At 42.1% G+C, this 20,978-nt stretch overlaps 1 protein-coding gene across 2 annotated transcripts in view; it reads left to right on the forward strand.

Moving 5' to 3' along the window:
* Window positions 1-20,978, forward strand: part of PI4KA (phosphatidylinositol 4-kinase alpha) — a 118,477-nt gene that overhangs the window by 14,078 nt on the left and 83,421 nt on the right. Inside the window, exons 2-8 of one of the 2 annotated variants that reach the window (XM_045802541.2) lie at window positions 5,328-5,444; window positions 9,174-9,267; window positions 11,908-11,996; window positions 14,675-14,747; window positions 15,348-15,607; window positions 16,136-16,202; window positions 19,784-19,932. In XM_045802541.2, coding sequence (XP_045658497.1) covers window positions 5,328-5,444; window positions 9,174-9,267; window positions 11,908-11,996; window positions 14,675-14,747; window positions 15,348-15,607; window positions 16,136-16,202; window positions 19,784-19,932 — 849 coding nt within the window. Of the gene's footprint in view, window positions 1-5,327; window positions 5,445-9,173; window positions 9,268-11,907; window positions 11,997-14,674; window positions 14,748-15,347; window positions 15,608-16,135; window positions 16,203-19,783; window positions 19,933-20,978 lie in introns of those variants that run through there. The other variant, XM_045802540.2, reaches the window with a different exon arrangement.

Here is a 20,978-nt window from a genome sequence, read left to right on the forward strand (position 1 = left end):
ATTGCAGCTGTAACAAATTACCACAAATTTAGTTGCTTAGAACAACACAAATTTATTGTTTTGCAGTTCGGTAGATTAGATGCCCAACACTGGTCTCACTGGACTAAAATCAAGGTGATGGCAGGGCTATATACCTTTCTTGAGACTCTAGGGGACAATTCATTTCTATGTCTTTTATAACTTCTAGAGACTCCTACATTCCTGGATCATGGCTCCTTTCCTCTATCTTCAATACCAGCAATGTGGGGCCAAGCCCTCACATTCCATCATTCTTGCCTCCTCTTTTGCCTCTCTCTTACTCTGTTTTCACTGAAATAATCCAGAGTAATCTCTTCAATTCAAGGTCCTTTTATTTATTTTTATTTCTTTTTAAATTTTATTTATTTGAGAGAGAGACAGAGAGAGAGCATGAGCAGGGAGGAAGGGCAGAGTAAGAGGGAGAAGCAGGCTCCCTGCTTGAGCAGGGAGCATGACATGGGGCTTGATCCCACGACCTGTGAGATCACAACTTGAGCCAAAGGCAGAGGCTTAACCCGCTGAGCCACCCAGGCGCCCCAAGGTCCTTTTAACCTATTTACGTCTGCAACCTATTTACATCCATTTGCCATGCGAGGTAACACATTCACAGGTTCCAGGGATTAGGACACAAACATCTTTGGGCAGACCTTTGTTCTGCCTGCCACACCAATATGGTTCATGCATTCCTGAATTATTATATAGATCTCTAAATTGTTTATTAGTTCTTTTTGGTATCTTTCCTTCACATTTTAAAACCATGTGCCCAGCTTTTACTAATCTTAAATTGTCACAAATGATTTCTATTTAAATATTTTTAGTTAAGGGGGGTTGGGGAGGAAGGTCTGAAGTCAGAGTAGCCCAGAGCCCCTCTGGGCATTTAAGATGGGGAGGGGTGCCCAGATAGTCCAGAGGAAACAAGGATGGTAAAAACTGCTGCCTTCAGATGTCTCTACCAGGTAGGGTGACAGCTACGTGAGCAGCAGGGTTTAATCATGTTCCTGATGCTGAGTTCTTATCCTGGGATATTGCTAGAGCTCATGTCTATGCCCACTCTGAGTATTAGTTTCCAGAGTACAATGCCTAAAAAACTAAAGAATGAGCAAATAGGAAATCAAACCCAACCCAGAACATCTACCCTGTGAGGAGAAATCTAGCTCTTATGCTTGATGTAAATGAAGAGACCTTGGGGTTTGCCTCTGCCCTCTGGGGCAAGTGCCAGGATGGGCTGGCAGCAGCCTTGAAATGGGAGGGTCTGGATTGAGCAGAGAGCTTACGTCTGGGCAAAAACTAAGAATAGACGGCAAGCCTGCATCCTGGGGGAGAATGAGTGTGTCTGTTATAGTGCCTGTCCACAGTGTAGAAGATGGAGATACAAAGATAAGAGATGATTTGGGCCCCCAAGGAGCTTGCAAATTAGTGGAGAGACAGACAAATGCACTAATAACTGTCGCATGAATACTGGGGTAGATGTTGCTGATGACATTACTGAAACCCTTCAAATGCATGAAGACAGTGATTGTGTTTATTTATAGCCTGATTGTTTCTGGGCTAAATATTCCTTTTTAACGGCTTCTTGTATGGAATATTTCTTAGACCCCACATCATACTGCATGGCTGTCTTTGAATATGTTTAGGGTGGCAGAAAGGCAACTCAATCTCCCTCACTTCCACATGTCGTCCATCGTCTAGTCCTGTAGTCTTCCTGTGAAACATCCTGAGCTGGACTGTTTCTGTCTGCTTTGATCATTACCATCTTTGCTACTGAAGCATCTCCTGACTTCTCTGTGGTTTCACTCTTTTCCTCCCAAACTAGAAGGATTCTTCTAAACCTCAGTTCTAAGCTCGAGTTTTGAAGGCCTCCAATGTGCACCCCACTGGCACCGGTTTACATTGCTATTAGAGTACAAGCCAGGTTTCCAGCCTCTGCCTGCACTTGGACTTCTGGGCATCCCCACTTTCTCTTTCCCATCGTGCTGCCTTTCCAGTGGCCTCTGCCAGAAAGCTTTTTCCTGGTTTGTCCCTGCTGGTTCCTTCTTAATCAGACCTCAATTGAATGGGCACCTTCTTAGAGAAGTCTTCCCTGATCACCCCATTAAAAATAGTCCTTCAGGCACTATTGCTGGGGAAATCCAATTACAAATAAACTCTCCCAAGAGCTCTCCACAAAGGTAGTAGAGAAAGAAAACACTTTTATTATTGAATAAGCATTAAACCAGGACATGACGTGCATCGCAGGCAATCTACTAAGAGATTGCAAAGACAGAAAACAATCTCACCTTGTTAGATAGCCAAGCCAGCTGTAACTTATTATATACATATTTTCAAGATAAATGATAACGAGTCCCTTAAGTAAGAAGACTTTATGTATAATTATATCTTTTCCATATTGAATAATGAGGTTGTGCCAATTTCGGTGAGTTTGTGAGTCTCCATTCTATCTTGTTGCACATTAGCTTCGCCTGCCAGGTATGTGGCATTGTGTATTTCTGTGTGTTTGAGCAGGGTGTAGATAAAGTATTGCGCAGGACAAAGTACATAGATTTTGACATGGCCCCAGACTCCTCCCTCTGGTTCCATGTTGATTAATTAGCATTCTTTGGGTCCCGTTGACTCATACTGCTATAAATCCACCTTCTTTCGATTTCTTATTTACAGAGATGTTTCTTGAGAGACTTTGCTCTTTCTGTCAGGATGTGTGATCCACTGGTGGAAGTGTCTGGAGTCTCTGAAACGATCACTTTATTGTGGTTGGCCTGCAGCTCTCTTTGTATTTTATTTTCCCCTCTGACTGCGAAGTGCAGGAACACTGAAGAAAAGTGGGAATTTAGTATTTCTATTCCTCTCTTGCTTGTTACTTTATGCTCTTTTAACTATTTAATCATGAAAGTATGGATTTTCTTCCCCATGTGTATATATTTTTAACTTACTATAGGTTTTTCCTGATTGTGCAAATAATGTTTTCTTCTAGAACATATTTTGGCAAATATAAAAAAGCACAAAGAAATGTAAAACCTTGGGGCGCCTGGGTGTCTCGGTTGAGTGTCTGACTCTTGATCTCGGCTCAGGTCTTGATGTCAGGGTCGTGAGTTCAAGCCCCACATTGGGCTCAAGCTTGGAGCCCACTTAAAAAAAAAAAAAAGAAATGTAAAATCACTGGTCATTCTACCTCTCCATAACTGTCAACATTTTGATATATTTTCTTCCAGTACTTTTTCCATATATGATAATCCAGTTCATTCCTCACACAAATTTACAGAACATTTAGAACATTGTCCATGTCATTGCTTAGTCTTAGAATAAGTGCCATTTTTCATGTCTGTATTATTAGGTCAGATTTTATGAAAGCATTGTTTTTGTAGGTCAAAAATTTGGTTGACTATCAGAATTTTATATATATATATTTTAAAGATTTTATTTATTTATTCGACAGAGATAGAGACAGCCAGCGAGAGAGGGAACACAAGCAGGGGGAGTGGGAGAGGAAGAAGCAGGCTCATAGCCGAGGAGCCTGATGTGGGGCTCGATCCCACAACGCCGGGATCACGCCCTGAGCCGAAGGCAGACGCTTAACCGCTGTGCCACCCAGGCGCCCCCAGAATTTTATATGGTTTAACCTAGTATTTCACCAAATGGTGAAATCATTTATTTTTCTAATGTTGTTATTTACATCGTTTCAGATTTTCAGTTAACAAACACAACACTGTGATGAAAGTCTTTTACACAGTTTTTGCCTTAAGATTTCTAATTATTTCTTTACAATCATTCCTAAAAGGAAAATTACTGAGACAAAGAATATTACCTATTTTCGGGTTAGAAGGTGCTTCTCTTTCTGGCTTGTGTATTTGCCCTTTTATTTTTATTTTTTATTTTTTTTAAAGATTTTATTTTTATTTATTCAGCAGAGATAGAGACAGCCAGCGAGAGAGGGAACACAAGCAGGGGGACTGGGAGAGGAAGAAGCAGGCTCCCAGTGGAGGAGCCTGATGTGGGGCTCGATCCCAGAACGCCGGGATCACACCCTGAGCCAAAGGCAGACGCTTAACCGCTGTGCCACCCAGGCGCCCCTGTATTTGCCCTTTTAAAATCTGCTTTCTTTTTAAAAATTGCAATGGTAATTGATATTTTCAGGGCAAATCTCAAGCATTATTCTCTATTTTTTTTTAAAGATTTTATTTATTTATTTGAGAGACAGCCAGTGAGAGAGGGAACACAAGCAGGGGGAGTGGGAGAGGAAGAAGCAGGCTCCCAGCGGAGGAGCCTGACGTGGGGCTCGATTCCAGGACCCCGGGATCACGCCCTGAGCCGAAGCCAGACGCTTAACGACTGAGCCACCGACGCTCCCCTCAAGCATTATTCTCAATGTCCTTTGCCATTAAAACATGCCACCAGGGTGCCTGGGTGGCTCAGTTGGTTAAGCGTCTGCCTTCGGCTCAGGTCATGATCCTGGGGTCCTGCGTCAGGCTCCTTCTTTTCCCTCTGCCCCTCCCCACTGCTTGTGCTTGCTCTCTTTCTCTCTCTTTCAAATAAATAAATAAAATCTTAAAAAGAAAAAATCCCATGAGACTGTATGAATGTCAGTGAGCAACTTCTCCTTGGGGCTGTTAACAGAACAGCAAGGTTGAGGCCTCCTCGTGTGTCTGAATGCTCTGCTAAGAGGTTCTTGTGGCAGGGATTTTCAAAATTGGCATCACCTAGTTTCCTATTCATAATAAATCTAGGTTTTTAGTACCTTTATGTAAGACATTTATCATTGTTTTGTTTTGAAAAAATTCGAATTTTTCCGTATATTCAGTAAATTGCTGACTTATTGCCCATTTGCTTCTGCTAGCCACTATTATGGCATATCCAGTAACAACAGATTCTGTTTGTTGAGCACCTAGTATGTACTGTGCATAGTCCTAAGTGCTTTACACACATTTGATCTTTTAAAGAACCCTACAGGAGGATTATGACTGTGGGTGGGTTTGGGTAAACTGCTCTTGGGCACCGCTGGGCAGTAGAGACCCATGACTGACTGTTGTAACTCTGAATTGCAGACATCAGCTCTTGGGCTTTACCTCCTCCGTGTGTGCATCGTTTTAACTCCTGGTCCTGGTTCCTCAGCACATACGTGTTTTGGGAGCGTGTGAATGATCATTGGAGAAGCTAGAGATGATCTTTCTATGATTTTTGAATTGGAAGAAAGTGTCTTATTGGTTATGTAGACTCACTGGGATTTTATGCTACTGGTTTCTGTCCTATATTCTGAATGTGGGTTTATATTTTTTTAATCTATGGGTTTTTTTGTTGTTTTGGGTCTCATTTTCTAGGTCCAAAAGCTGCTTTGTATGTGCCCAGTAGACTTCCATGGGATTTTCCAACTGGATGAAAGACGGAGAGATGCAGTGATCGCGTTGGGCATTTTTCTCATTGAATCTGATCTTCAGGTAAATCTTTACTGCATTAAAAGTGTTTCTGCAGAATTTAAATGTGTACCTGTTTATATTTACCTAAAGCAGTACTAGAAGAATGCTTATGAACCTAGTAAAAGTGGGTAGTGATGGTGAGGCAGAGTGTGTGGAACAGGTGGGAGTAATTAGTTTAATTAATGTACACCCTCTTAATAAATTTTGGTTTTTGAACTGTATGAATAATTAAGTTGTTAAAGTGGTTTTTGGTTGTTGTTATTGTGTTTTGTTTGGCCAGGAAGTTAATTAAAGTGCTTTGTAACGTAGTTGTGTGCCCTCCAGAGTAGACTTGATTTTCAATCTAAAGTCAAATGTTCATCAGTCAGACTGAGTAACCATTTTTTGTTTCCTTCTAAAAGGATAGTGTTCTTTGAGATAATTTTGACATAATACAGTCTTTTTCAGATTTGTGATAGATATAGGGGCGCCTGGCTGGTACAGTCAGTAGAGCATATGACTCTTGATCTTGGGGTTGAGTTCAAGCCCCACATTGGGTATAGAGATTACTTAAAAATTTTAAAAAAAGTCTTTTTTAAAAAAACATTTTATTTTATTTGAGAGAGAATGAGTGAGAGAGAAAGCACGAGTGGGGGGAGGGGAGAAGGGAGTAGGAAGCAGACTCCCCGCTAAGCAGCAAGGTGAATGCGGGTCCTGTCCCAGGACCCAGGGATCATGACTTGAGCTGAAGGCAGACGCTTAACCAACTGAGCACCCAGGTGCCCCCAAAAATTAAAAAAAAAAAATCTTAAAAAAAAAAAGAACTGCGATAGATATAAAATAAGTTTTAGAGTACATGTTAATATATCTTTTAGAGGTGATTTAAAAATCAGTGTTGTGACTCCAACAAAATGATGTGGCTTTTTTTTTTTTTTTTTTTTTTTACTTCCCAAGGTTAATTGAAGCAAAATGGCTAATCACTGAATACAGAATCTATTATTTGCTTATTTATTTTTATCATTAGGAACAATCACTTTTAATTCCATGTTTAATCATGCCATGTTAAGAAAATAAAGATGTTAGCTATTTGAATTTTTATTTATCTAAAAATGCTTACATGTCCTGGAAATTCTACTTCAGTAAGGATTAACATTTTTGACAGAATATTCATACATTTGAAAAAAAATAAGCATTTTAATTTTAGAGCAGTAGTTTGAGAATTAAATAGATTGTTTGACCAAGGCCACATGAAAAACCAAAATTGGATGCATATAAACTGCATTTTAATTATTCTTCCTATTTATTTATAAATGTGGAAAGAAAGAAAATAATTTCTACTTTTCTATTTCCAAAGTCTTACTTAAATTTAAATATAAAGGGAGGAAACAAATTTTTAAAATAATCTGTATGAGAAGCTGGCATTCAAATGTGTATTAATCGAAAATATCTTTGGCAAACACATTACTTAATAGATTTACCTATAAGTCCCTAATATTTGTGGTAGGCTTTTTAGGTTGGCAAGGAAGAGACAAATACAAATTACCTTGGTGTAATTTGGGTTCCTGGTAAGGGTTGGCGGGACCTGGGGTATCAGCTCCTTGAGCCACACAGTCTGCCAGCGCTCCTAGGAAGCCCATTGGCCTCACTGACACCAGGAGAGGAGCCCAGCAGGCTTCAGCAGCCCCCTGAACCCTAGGGACCAGCTTTCTCTTGGTTCACCTGGTGTCGATGTTCCGTGCCTCCAGCCAGGATGGGCTGTGGGACTGGCCTTCAAGTCCAGTCAGTGGGCTGCCCTGGCAGCAGCTGTGGCCAGAGTAGCGGAAGTAGTTTACTACTACATGCTACAAAAGCCATCACAGGTCCTACAGGAGAGAACTCCTGGGGGCACTTCCTCTGCAGGGAGCCATGCCATACACATCCTTTGGAGTTTTGTGCCTCTCAGTACACTAGGATCCTAGACAGGTGTAGGCATCTCCTTCATCTGATTTAGAGGAAGGTTATTTTGTTTTTGCTAAAGAAAGTTCTCTGTTTGTTGTGGTTATGTGTGTGGTGTAACAAACTACCCCATAATTTAGTGGCTTAATACAACAGATTGGTTTTGTTTTTGCTTTTTTCTCATGTATCTCCAGTTTAGAAAGAGCACAGTAGAGTCACTGTCTCTGCTCCATTCAGTGTTACCTGGAGGGGCTTGAAGGCTAGGGGCTGAAATCACCTGAAGGCTCGTTCATGCACATGTGTGTGGGTTGATCCTGGCTATTGGCTGGGACCTAAGCTGGGGCACTCAGCCAGGGCACCCCTATGTACATGGCTTCTCCATGTGGCCTGGGCTATGTCACTTTGTCACAATGTAATGTCTGGGTCCCGAGGGCATGTGTCCTGAGAAAAAGCCAGATGGATGCTGTACTGTCTGTCTTCTTTAGCCTGGGAAGTCAGTCTCTTAAACTACAGTTGACTCTTTTTTTTTTTTTTTAAAGATTTTATTTATTTACTTAACAGAGATGGAGACAGCCAGCGAGAGAGGGAACACAAACAGGGGGAGTGGGAGAGGAAGAAGCAGGCTCATAGCAGAGGAGCCTGATGTGGGGCTCGAACCCAGAACGCTGGGATCACGCCCTGAGCCGAAGGCAGACGCTTAACCGCTGTGCCACCCAGGCGCCCCACTACAGTTGACTCTTGAACAGCATAGGGTTTAGGGACACTGACCCCCTGTGCAGTTGAAAATCCACGCATAACTTTTGACTCCCCCAAAACATAACTACTAGTAGCCTATTGCTGACCAGAAGCCTTACCAAAAACAATAAAGTAAGCTGGAGAAAATGTTCTTAAGACTGTAAGGAAGAGAAAATACATTTACAGTACTGTAAAAAAATCCATATGTAAGTGGACCTGTGCACTTCAAACCCGTGTTAAGAGTCAACTGTACTTTCTGAAACACCAGAAGCAAGTCACTAAGGCAACCCATTTTCCAAGGGAGGTGAATCTGACTCTACCTTTCAGTGGAAGGAGTGTCACAGAATTTGGAGCCATGTTTTCAATATTACCACATGTTTTGTTTTGTTTTCAGTATTTCAGAACATCAAATAGTATCCCCTTTCTCAGGAGCACACTTACCTATCCTTAACTGGAGCAGTTATAAATAGGGAAACAACCAAAAGAGTCAATCATGGAAGGTTATGAAGTGACATGTTGACTGGCTAGTTTGGAAACTAGAAGAAAGTAGGTTTTGTATTGCCTAATGATGGCTATAAAGTCTAATGTTCAGTTTGAGATAAGCAAAAGGAAACATGAAACAGAAAATTAAAAAAAAAAAAAAAAAGAGGAAAAGGGCCATGAATAGCAGAAGTATCACCAAGCTTAGAAGCTTGTGGCTGTGACCTTCCCTCAGTCTAGAGGATCTGAGCCTGGGGCCCACTGAAGGGTTTGGGGGCTCTCTGAACACTCTCGTTGAAGACAGTTTTGAGAGTGTGTGTGCACACATACCTTCTTCTGGAGAGGCCTTCATGGGGGCTCAGCCCCCAGCACAGGCCAGAGCCAGGCTGGATGTTCAGCAGCCGAAGGGCAGGTTTTAGCCCTTCCTTAGGCACCTCTGCTGCAGGCAGTGGGATAACCTCCGAATGCCACCTGCTGCTGCCACATGGAAACAGCAAGTGTGCCGTGCCATGTGAACATCCATCTTGGAGATGATTAGAGTGTGTGTGCTTTACTTTGGGCCTAGCACTAAAAAGCTACCAGCCACACGTTATATTAAATGTATTTTTTTTTTTTTTTAAGCACAAAGATGCTGTGGTTCCTTACCTTCTTCGACTGCTTAAAGGTCTTCCGAAAGTATATTGGGTAGAAGAAAGCACAGCTCGGAAAGGCAGAGGTAATTTTGTATAAATTTTTTCCTGAATTCAGGGAAAAGCATGTATGCTCACAGTCTGTATGAATTAGGTGTTTAATCATATTAATGCATCAGGTACAATGTTTCTATCTGGTTCCACTCTTGGCTGTGATACAACTGCCTGTCTGCAGCAGCGTGGGCTACGCTTACTCATTGTTGTCCAGAGCCCATGGTCGAGAGGGGGCGAGGGCAAGGCTGAGAAAACGGGCTTCTCATTGCACTCTGGGAGTGAACAGGAACTTGGAGACCTTCAGGAGCCTTTTCTCATGTCTCCTTGCCAGAACTGGGTCACCTGCCCATCTCTGAACCAGTTTCTATTATCTTTAGATGAATAGGCTCACTCCTGGAGTGAATCCAGTTCTCCAAATTGCATCACTGCTGCTCAAAAAGGAAGAGTGAGATGGATGTCCAGGACTTGAACACTATGTTCACTGTAAATAGTTGATCGTTTTATTGCTGTTGCTGAGTTTTAAATTTTGTATCTTTAAAAATGGTGTATAAGTCCACTATGTGCCAGGCATTGTGCTAAGCACCTGTAACACTGATGTTCTTATATATTGATTTCCCAAGACTCCCATATCAATTTGGAACACCTCCAACATTCTAGAGATCATGACCCTGGAGACCAAAGTTTTCTTGTAATCTCCCTATGTGAGGCCTGAGGCCCACCTTCAGACATAGCAGGGGGTTGGTGCCTATAGTGAAGGCCCTTGTCCTTTTCATTGGTGGCCTGGCTCTAATTTGTTGGGCGGGCTCAGCCTGCTAAAGGTGGGTTTTGCTCTTCTCATGAACATCCTGCTTGTGCGTATTCCTCTTGTCCTTCGGGTTTCATCATTTCTGGTAACCTACTATGCCTAAAACTGACAGACCCCAAATTATGCATGTATCCTGGAATTTAAAGGACTACAATTTTTTTTAAATTGAAATGTAGTTGGCATACAATATTATATTGGTTCCAGGCATACAACATAACGATTTGAAGTTTATATACGTTACAAAGTGATCACAACAATAAATCTTGCTTCCGTCTGTTAGTCTGTTACCACACTGAGTCATTACCTGTTATTGACAATATTCCTATGTTGTACATTGTATCCCTATGTCTTCTTTGTTTTAGAACTGGAAGTTTGTACCTTTTAATCCCCTTTCCCTGTTTTGCTCATCCTCCCACCCTAAAGGACTACAGGTTAAATAGAAAGCATTGCTAAAAAGTCAGACATCTCTGTCCACTACTGTTATCTAACTTGGTGAGAAGTAGAATACCAGTAGAAGTTGATTCTATTTTCTTTTCTTTCAAAGCAAGTATCACTTACGTGTACATGGACTCCCACTAGGATGAAAGTTTTAGCACCATTTGAAACATTGTTAGAGATATATAAATTTCCAATTATTAGGTAGCATTTCACTCTTTTATTTTTTATTAAGGCAGTATGATTTATGCTTTTAAATTCTAGAGGAGTAGTTCTCAAAGTGCCATTCCAGAACCAGCAGCAGCATCATCACCTGAGAACTTGTCAGAAATGCAGATTCTCAGTCCTCACATCAGAGCTACTGAATTAGAACTCTGGGGCTAGGGAAGCTGGCAGTCTGCGTTTTAATAAGCCTCCAGGTGATTCTGATCACACTCAAGTTTAAGAAGGACCTAGAGCTGAATCTTAAAATCATAGGTACAGAAGTGAACACGTAACAGTCTTCCACTATGTACTATGAATAGATCTTGGTTAAATATTCAATATTCAAAATTGATTAAATTTTTAATAGTGATTAGACCTACACAGCAGCAATTCTGACATTTTTAAGGTCCACGCCATAGAAGCGCTGGTTAGCTTTTGGTCTTTTAGGTACAGTGATCCCTTCCCAACCTTGAGGCCATGCTCCTAAGGACCTCCCTATGAAGAGGTTGGTAGTGGAAGGGCATAAAAATCTATTAGGAATAGAACAAATCTTTGGAAGCTCTTAATTAGGTATTCTCCGCTTGTCAAAATAAAGCAGAAAAGAAATATAAACATTTAATTCAGTTTAAAGTAGTGGGGGTGGGGCACCTGGGTGGCACAGTCGTTAAGCGTCTGCCTTCGGCTCAGGGCGTGATCCCAGAGTCCTGGGATCGAGCCCCACATCAGGCTCTTCCACTGGGAGCCTGCTTCTTCCTCTCCCACTCCCCCTGCTTGTGTTCCCTCTCTCGCTGGCTGTCTCTGTCAAATAAATAAATAAAATCTTTTTTTTAAAAAAAAGTGATAATTAGTATTTGATGGTTAGCCTCCATATACCATCTCTTATACTCTATCAAGATTGGTTTCTCACCAAATAGAAATTTAGGTCGGGAATAAAAAATGGAGTCTGTCTTGTTGAGAGACTGCATAATCTCAAACTATAAATTGGCTCAGAAACATTTAAGTTTATTGAACCAAAGCATTCTATTAAAAGAAAAGTTAGGGGTATTTCTCAGCAACCATGTTGGGCCCATATCTTCCTTTGAGGTTCACCTCAGTGAGGGCAGCAATCCCTGTAAACTGGTCCCTTAACAGGCCCTGTGAGAGAGGGAACTTACCGAATCGGATGGCCAGTAGGTGCGGCCCAGTGTCTCAGTGGTAATGATTTGACTCGTGTCTGTGTGCCTTCCAGCCACCCTCCCGGTTGCAGAGAGCTTCAGCTTCTGCTTGGTCACTTTGCTGTCTGATGTGGCTTATAGGGACCCCTCACTTCGGGATGAGGTAAGTGTGTGGTGAATTGGAATGTCTCCCTTCCTTCCTTCCTTCCTTCCTTCCTTCCTTCCTTCCTTCCTTCCTCTTTCTTTCTTTCTTTCTTTCTTTCTTTCTTTCTTTCTTTCTTTCTTTCAAGATTTTATTTGAGAGAGAGAGAGTGAGCATGAGCAGGGGGAGGGGTAGAGGGAGAAGAAGAAGCAGACTCTGCGCTGAGCGAGGGAGCTCAATCCCAGGACCCCAAGATCATGACCTGAGCTAAAAGCAGACACTTAACCAACTGAGCCACCCAGGCGCCCCTCGAGTGCATTTCTATACAATCAAAAAGAGTCCCAAAGTAACAGAAAGAGTAAAAAAAACTTTGAAGTGATTGGGTTGTGTAGTTGATTTATTTTGTACTAACACAACCAAGGAACATTGAATACTTGCCTACAGTACTTTCCAGGTTACCCAGTGACCTCTTCACTCTTGTCGCATCCAGCTTTCCCCACAGCCCTGTGAAGTCGGCAGCAAAAGGCAGATGCAGCTCACTTTCCTGACTCCCCGTTGGGGATTCATTCATAGGAGGGAATTATCTGGATAGTTGAAATTATACCCAGATTTTAAGTGCCCAGATTTTTTTCGTTTTAGTTTATTTTGTTGAAATATTACTTAAATGCCTTTCATACTATTCTCTTTTTTAAACAAAGAATACAGTTAGGGGCGCCTGGGTGGCCCAGTCGTTAAGCGTCTGCCTTCGGCTCAGGTCATGATCTCAGCCTTCTGGGATCGAGCCCTGCACCGGGCTCCCTGCTCAGTGGGAAGCCTGCTTCTTCCTCTCCCACTCCCCCTGCTTGTGTTCCCTCTCTTGCTGCCTCTCTGTCAAATAAATAAATAAAATCTTAAAAAAAAAAAAAAAGAGAATACAATCATAACTTAAACTTTTTCTTAATCAGATTTTTTATTTTGAAAATCAGTTTGTATATGCTGCTATCCTCGGGTCATGCCAAGGAGTGCTGGTTGCTTGTCTATATATTTAACGTTCCCAGCTAGCTATGCTTTTTGAGTTCTTGTATTTGCTTTTTAATTTTTAAAATCTCTTTCCTTAATCAGACTGTAAATTCTCTTGTCAGTATTTCTGCCATTAACGTTCTTCTCCATTCTTCTTTCTTAGTTTAGGTTCTTTATTTTTAGTTGGCCAAAGATATAACAAATATATTAGAATTGTATATCATTATTTCAGAAGTTAGCAGGCTCTAAGTTAAGGGCTTTTTTGTAAATAACATTTATCAGAATGTCAATACTAAAGATGATGGCATAACTTTAATACACGAAATGGAGAAAGTCTTGCTTTTCAAGTCTTAATATGTTATTCACCATCATTTAACATTAGCAAAATGTCAGAAATTTACCTTGGTTAGGAACACGTCATATGAGACCAATTTTATTCTCTTCTTTGCCTGGCGTTTCCTCCAAGACTGGTAGTAGAGGGAAATAAGGTGGATGTAGTGTAATTGATCTTCATCAAGGCATTAGAGAAACACCTTCCTGACATCCTAGATCTAGAATATGGGCTGAAGGCCAAACAATTTGGAAGGTTTGTGGAGTTGTCCGAAGGACTACCCCGAGGGTGCCAGCCCAGCAGAAGCCTACCCTAGCCCATCCCCCAACCCTCTACCATTGAAGCAAAATGAGCCAGGGCCATAAACAAAGCTTCAGAAAGCAAGTTGGTTTCATTTATAGATGAGACAATGCTGGGAATCAGAGACCAGTATGATGAACTAAAGCTAATCCCCTGAGCTTTGATGGCATCAATGACAGGCAAAAAATACCAAGAACATCAGTAGAGGTGTAGAAAAGAATCAGTATTTTACATATCAGTAAGCTCATTGAGCCAGCAGAGTGAAGCGGCTGCCAAAAAGCTGACGTCATGTACACAGAAGTCTAGAATATGTTTTGAGTGTGGTGATTGCTCAGGGTGAGTCCCAACATCCTTGGAAAATTAATGTATTTTCCTGAGCACCACAGTTCGAGACTGTTTCTGACACGTGGGACTACTGTGAAGTCAGAAGCAGGTACTCAGCATCATAAAGGACATGTAATCCTAAGGAATGGATTAAAAGAACTAGGTGGGGGGGCGCCTGGGTGGCTCAGTTGTTAAGCCTTTGCCTTTGGCTCCGGCTCCAGGCGTGATCCCAGGGTCCTGGGATCGACGCTCCAGGTATGATCCCAGGGTCCTGGGATTGAGCCCTGCATTAGGCTCCTGCTTCTTCCTCTCCCACTCCCCCTGCTTGTGTTCCCTCTCACTGGCTCTCTCTCTCTCTGTCAAATAAATAAATTATAAAATCTTTAAAAAATTTTTTTAAAAAGTACAAGGAATATTTGCCATGAAAAGAGATTTGGGGGCTTTTCACCTGTTTCTGGAATAGGGAAAAAGGAGTGGCTCCAAGGGCTAGGGGTCACAAGCCCCAAAGGACAATATTGTCCCAGAGTTAGGAGGCACTGTGGACCAACCCAGGAGGGCTGGTTTCTGTCCCTGGAAGGTTGGCTGATTGGCCATTCGGCAGAGCTGTCATTCGGGGATTTATGTATCAGACATTGGTATGGACGATATAATGTGTAAAGCTCCTCCTAATTCTGAATGAATTTTGTGGTACTTACCTGATTTTGGTTATAAATTTGTCTTTTTTCTGTTTCCGTGGCTATTACAGATTTTAGAGGCACTTTTGCAGGTTTTGCATGTCCTTTTGGGAATGTGCCAGGCCTTGGAGATTCAAGAAAAAGGTATGATTATAAATCTGGGGCTTTTTTTTTTCTTAATGGCTCTGTGATTACTTTTTTCCTTTGCTTTTCCTAGCCTTCTTTTTTGTGCTTTACTACTTGTGTACCTGATGGAGGAAACCTTCCTGTATTCGTTTGCCTTCGTTGCATGTTAACTAAGAGGCCACATGGGGGTCATGAGCACAGCTCTGCTACCTGAATACCAGGTGACCTTAGACAAGTCACCTCACCCTTTTTGGGCCTCAGTTTCTTCATTTATAACATGCCCGACTGCCTCTAGCGTAAGGCTACCAACATAATCCCAGGGGGACGAAATATATTGTTTTAGTAAAGGTGCCTGGTAACAGGACTTATCTGTGTTACTGATTTGGGTGTACCATGCATAGATTAAGACCTCCCAAAGAGAGCAGCTGTGTGTGACAGAGATGTGGTCTGAAGTTGTTCATGTCAGCCCTTGGAGCTGACCTATTGATGTGACTTGTTCTGACCTGTCACATTTGCTAGGGGGTGGGTTGTGAGATGTCAGTCAGTGTTACTAGCTGAGGCAGCACAACTCTCCCAGGCAACTTTCTGATATCGGAACATTTTCACTTTGTCTTCTAGAATACCTTTGCAAGTATGCGATCCCATGCCTGATAGGAATCTCACGAGCGTTTGGGCGTTACAGCAACACAGAAGAGTCTCTGCTTTCCAAACTGTTCCCCAAGGTCCCTCCTCATTCCCTCCGAGTCCCTGAGGAGCTTGAAGGTGTGCGGAGGCGATCCTTCAATGACTTCCGCTCCATCCTCCCCAGCAATCTGCTGACAGTGTGTCAGGAGGGCACCCTGAAGAGGAAGACCAGCAGTGTGTCCAGCATCTCTCAGGTGGGGCTGCACCCCCTGGAGGCAGGCAGAGAGGTCAGGTCTTGTTAAGTGCTCACTTGAAGAAAATCCTATTGGCGTGCTGTTGAAGGAAATTCATGAAACAGAAAAGGTTCTCACTGGAATTCTGTAATAAATACAAGGGCTTGCTTTGGCCTTTTAAGATTTATAAGTGATTTCATCTCCTAGTCATGAAGTATTTATTTCCCAGCAGTTGGGTGCCAAGCTCTATTCTCAGAGACATTTGGTACCCTTAAGTATATAATTGTTTCATGGAGACAAGCTAAAGACCCTAAGTGCTAAGAATAATTCATCTCAGTAATGGAGTATAAAATATATGGCTAAACATGAAGAATATAGGGATATGCTATACAGTAGAGAACGCTTAGGTAAGGTGGGCTTCAGGGAGGAGGTGAGGTATGAACCAGGACTGGAGGTACAAACATTGGGCTGGCAGAGAGAATCTTGTCTAAGGAGAAACTGACAGCAGTTTGGCCTTTTCTAATCTGTAAGGTGGCTTCTGTGTTTCAGGTCAGCCCTGAACGCGGGATGCCCCCTCCCAGCTCCCCCGGAGGATCTGCCTTTCACTACTTTGAAGGTGGGCTTCACCTTTCTGACAGGAACATTGACCTGGTACTTGGAGAGCAGGTTCACTGTGACTTCTCGTGACAAAGAAGATGCTAATAATAACACTCTGCTGTCACGCATTTTGAGAGTCAAGCTTTTAGAAAGCATTTACTTTCTATTTTTGTTTAAGCTTCTTAAAATTTAATTTTAAAACAGTTCAAATGTGGAGAAAAGTGCAGAAAATAATATACAGACCCCCATGTGTCTATCATAAAAATTTTAATAAACTAACCTATGAAAGCACTGGTTTTCAGGTGGAAGTACTCATGGTGGGTCCTGCTTTTTTTTATTTTGAAGTCATTAAGTATGTAAATAATATTTTTTAAAAATGTAATAATGATACAAGTAGTACTTTTTATAGAACTTTGTGGGTCAGAAAGCATTTTCACATAATTAGTGAATTAGATTCATAGGATAGCCCTGTACAGTGCCAGACATGTGGTAAAATCGCTTCTACGTTATTTTCGAGGGAAGTAAGACTTAGGTTAAGTGATAGGAAATGGGGAAACCAAAATGCCATCTATTCCATTTTTGGATCATGCTAATTAATAAAAGAGCATTTCTCAATAGGGTCTTAAAAGATGTGAGGGGAATTAAAAAAAAAATGAGGAGAGAATCTGAACACAAATAAATGTGGGCAGCTTTGCCCAGAGTATCTCTTAGCTGTGTGAGAATGTGCCCTGTGTTATAGTCTATGTGTGTGTGTTAGAATGTGAAGGCCAAGTTCACTCACTCAAAATCCCACTCCTCCCAGAGAGAACCACTTGTGGTTGAATGTGTCTCTCCAGACTTTATTTTATTTATTTATTTTTAAATTTTATTTCTTTATTTGACACAGAAGGAGAGAGAGCACAAACAGGAGGACTGGCAGGCAGAGGGAGAGGGAGAAGCAGGCTTCTCCGCTGAGCAGGGAGTCCGACTCTGGGCTAGATCCCAGGGCCTTGGGATCATGACCTGAGCGAAGGCAGACGCTTAACCACCTGAGCCACCCAGGCGCCCCTCCCTCCAGGCTTTAAACAACCCCTTGGCCACCTGCCTGTCCTTGGGGCATGTGAAGACATCCATGATGTGCCCTCGAAGGTTTTGCTTTCTGGTGAACAGCTCTTCTTCTGATCTCTGTAGTCATGGGCCCTTCTCCATTGAGGCGGCCCTCCTTTGAGCACTTCCAGGGAGTGCCCAGCACGGGGGTGCGCCTAGGTGTGGGCCGCCTTTGTGCACTTCCTGCACTCATCCAGCAGCTGCAGGCTCAGCGCCGCACTGTGCTGGCCTCTCTGCTGGCCTCTCTGCTTCTGCAGCGAGCTCTGAGGATGATTTTCCTGCTCTTGGAAGTACACCTCATTGTCAAGACAAGCGGGAAGCACACTGTTCCTTCCTTTTCTGCTCAAGTACCTCCTGTTCGACTCTGATTTTTCTTTTGTTTTCAAGATTTTGTTTTTAAGTAATCTCTACACCCAACATGGGGCTCAAACTCACAACCCAAGATCAAGAGCTGCATGCTCTACTGACCTCGCTGGCACCCCAAGTCTGATTTTTCTTACAGTTGGTCTGTCTTCTCTTTCTAGGCCCTTTTCTATGGAGCTGTAAGAATGTTTCTAAAGAGTTATTTCTTAAAAGCACAAATCATTTCCACCTTAAAAACTTTCAGTGACTCCCTCCATGCATGAATCCCACATCTTAGATCCTTGACTCTGCAGTTGCTGTCTTCTGCCTCCATCTCTGCCAACCACACGCTGGCTCTGCCATGCAGGGCTTAGTCCCTATTTCATGGCATCTATCTGGGAGGTGCCCTCTAATCACAAGCTTATCTTCTTTATTATTATTGTTTTAAAAATAAACTTGTATATACTTTAGGTATATAACACGATGATTTGATATACATATACATGATGAAATGACTCCAAGCATGTTCTTCTCCTCACAGTTACCACTTTTTTTCTTTCTTTCTTTTTTAATGCAGCGATAGCACTGAAATCTACTCTCTTAGCAACTTCCCAGTATTCGACACCGTATTATTAAATATTGTCATCATGCTATGTATTAGAGCTCTAGACTTATTTATACTACTTAACTGCACCTTTGTACCCTTGACCAGCATCTCCCCATTTCCCCCATCTCCCTGCCCCTTAGTAATGATACTCAGCTCTCTGCTCCCATGTATTCAACCTTTTTAAGTGTCCGCATATAAATGAGATCATGCAGTTTATTTTCTGTCCATGTGTGGCTTATTTCACTTTGCATAGTGTCCTTCAGGCTCATCCATGTTGTTGCAAACTGCAAAATCTTTCTTAAGGCTGAATAATTGTGTGTGTGTGTGTGTGTGTGTGTGTGTGTATCCAGCACTTGTGAATGAATATGAATAAATAAGTATTTATGAATAAATATATGTATTTGTGTGTGTAAATACATCTATTTTTACTCATTTGACACACACACAGGCACACACTCCTTACCTTCTTCCCTACGTACTTGCTTTAAACCAGCTTTGTTCTCACTCTTTCCTCATTCATTCCCTCCTCCAGTGGTCATTTATGATGTTGGCCTCCAGCGTCTTACCTGCTCTCCATATTATTGCCCATCCCCTTTGTAAGTTGCCTGTTTGCTCCCATGGGACCCATTCGCCTTTAGTCAGATCAGCAGAGCATCACTAGCATCATAGAAATACACACCAGGTTTTTTGCTTTTTTTTTTTTTAAAGATTTTATTTATTTATTTGACAGAGAGAGAGACAGCCAGTGAGAGAGGGAACACAGGCAGGGGGAGTGGGAGAGGAAGAAGCAGGCTCCCAGCGCTGGAGCCTGATGTGGGGCTCGATCCCAGGACTCCGGGATCACGCCCTGAGCCCAAGGCAGACGCTTAACAACTGAGCCACCCAGGCGCCCCTACACACCAGTTTTGACACAATCAGGATAAACGCGACTCTTTGCTTTTTCTGTGCTGCAGGGCTTCAGAGAGTAATAAAATTTATTATTGGTTTTTTAATGGGTGATAATTGTCTATCACTATTTAATGTGAAAATATTACAAACTTACCTATTTTCTGTCATAGTCTTCTATCATAGATTTCTAATAATGGACTTTCAAACAGTTATAGGCTTTTGGGGTTCATATTTATTCAGAAGTGTTGGATAATTGACTTTATTTTTGTCCTGATTTTGAAACATCTAATAATGTGCATTTTTGTTCTAATTTTGGTGGTAAAATATCTGAGGGTCCTGTGGACCTGAAACTTACATCTGTCAACCTTTAAAAAGATGTAATATTTTAAAAAAAAAAGAGTAATACTTTTTTTTTCTTCCTACATTAAGTTACACTGTCTGTGTTGAAAATACTAGGACATGATTATATCTGAGCTTTGATGTGAAACACTCCCACGAGAGGCATCATTCTTCAAGGATTTGAAATCCAGCCTTTACTTGTTCATTAAAATACAAAGAATTGGAATTATAAACAAAAGCAAAATCTATGCCTTTGTTGGTTATTGAGGGAGTCAGCTTGAGGAATTATCCTGGTCGTGTGTGACCGTGACTGACTTTCTGGTTTTCTTCCCTGCCAGTCTCTTACTTACCTGATGGGAGTGCCCTGGAGCCTGATTACTACTTCTCCACCATCAGTTCCAGCTTCTCGGTTTCTCCTCTTTTCAACGGCATCACCTATAAGGAGTTCAATATTCCACTAGAAATGCTTCGAGAACTCTTAAACTTGGTAAGGAAAGCATTGGTGGTTAAACAGATCTCGTGTACTTCAATCAGTAAAATTGCTAGTGGTATAAGCATGTTTTGGTTTGGTTTGGTTTGGTTTTTCTTTTTCCTTAGTTTTAGAGAGAAAGAGAGAGCAGTGAGTAGTTCAGGGTGGGGTAGAGGTAGACAGGCAGAGGGAGGAGAGAGACTCTCAAGCAGACTCTGCGCTGAGCGTGGAGCCGACATGGGGCTTAATCTCATGAGCCTGAGGTGATGACCTGAGCCGAAATCAATAGTCAGATGGCTAACCGACTGAGCCACCCAGGCACCCAGGCCTGTTTTCTTTTTCCCCCAAAAGAAAAACTAGGATTTTTTCAGTATTTCGGAATATAACTTATAAGTCATAAATTTTTGATGGAAGAAGGAAAGAGAGTAAAATTCATGGAGTCATTTGTGCAATTTTTTCATTGAATCCTTGCGGCACTCATGTGGGAGAGTCAGGCATTCATCTCCATTTTAGAGGTAAGGCAATCAGTGCCAAATACGTCAAGGATCCATCGGCAAAGGGCAGGGCTGGGGCTTAGCCCAGGGAATCTGACCCCAAGCCTAGTTCCTATTGCACCTGACTCCCTCCCATGGGCTGTTATTTTTAGAGCAACACAAAACCTTTATTTTTCATATGTGGATACCTTGGGATGACCTCTGAGGTGACATCAGAGAAAACATTGGTGCCATTGTCTCACTCCTGAAATAGATGGGTCTTTGCTCCGGGGAGTCTGAAGTTGTTACAATTGAGCCGAGTTGCTCTGAGACAGATTCAAGTGGGTAGATAAGGATAAAGATGTTATCAGGGACAGACTCTAAAAATGAGACTTTCTCCTTTGGAAAGAATGAGAGGGTCTCAGTGTGGAGTGTGAACAGAAATCCCTCCAAGAGACGTCTTTAGGCTGAAGATGTGTGAAGACATGAAAGCAGGGGCACCTGGGTGGCTCAGTCAGTTGAGCATCCAACTCTTGATCTCAGCTCAGGTGTTGATCTCAGGGTTGTGAGTTCAAGCCCTGTGTTGGGCTC

Source organism: Ursus americanus, chromosome 30 (genome assembly GCF_024610735.1).
Source record: "Ursus americanus isolate L20-20 chromosome 30, mUrsAme1.1.p, whole genome shotgun sequence".
In the NCBI taxonomy this organism is placed as follows: Eukaryota; Metazoa; Chordata; class Mammalia; order Carnivora; family Ursidae; genus Ursus; species Ursus americanus.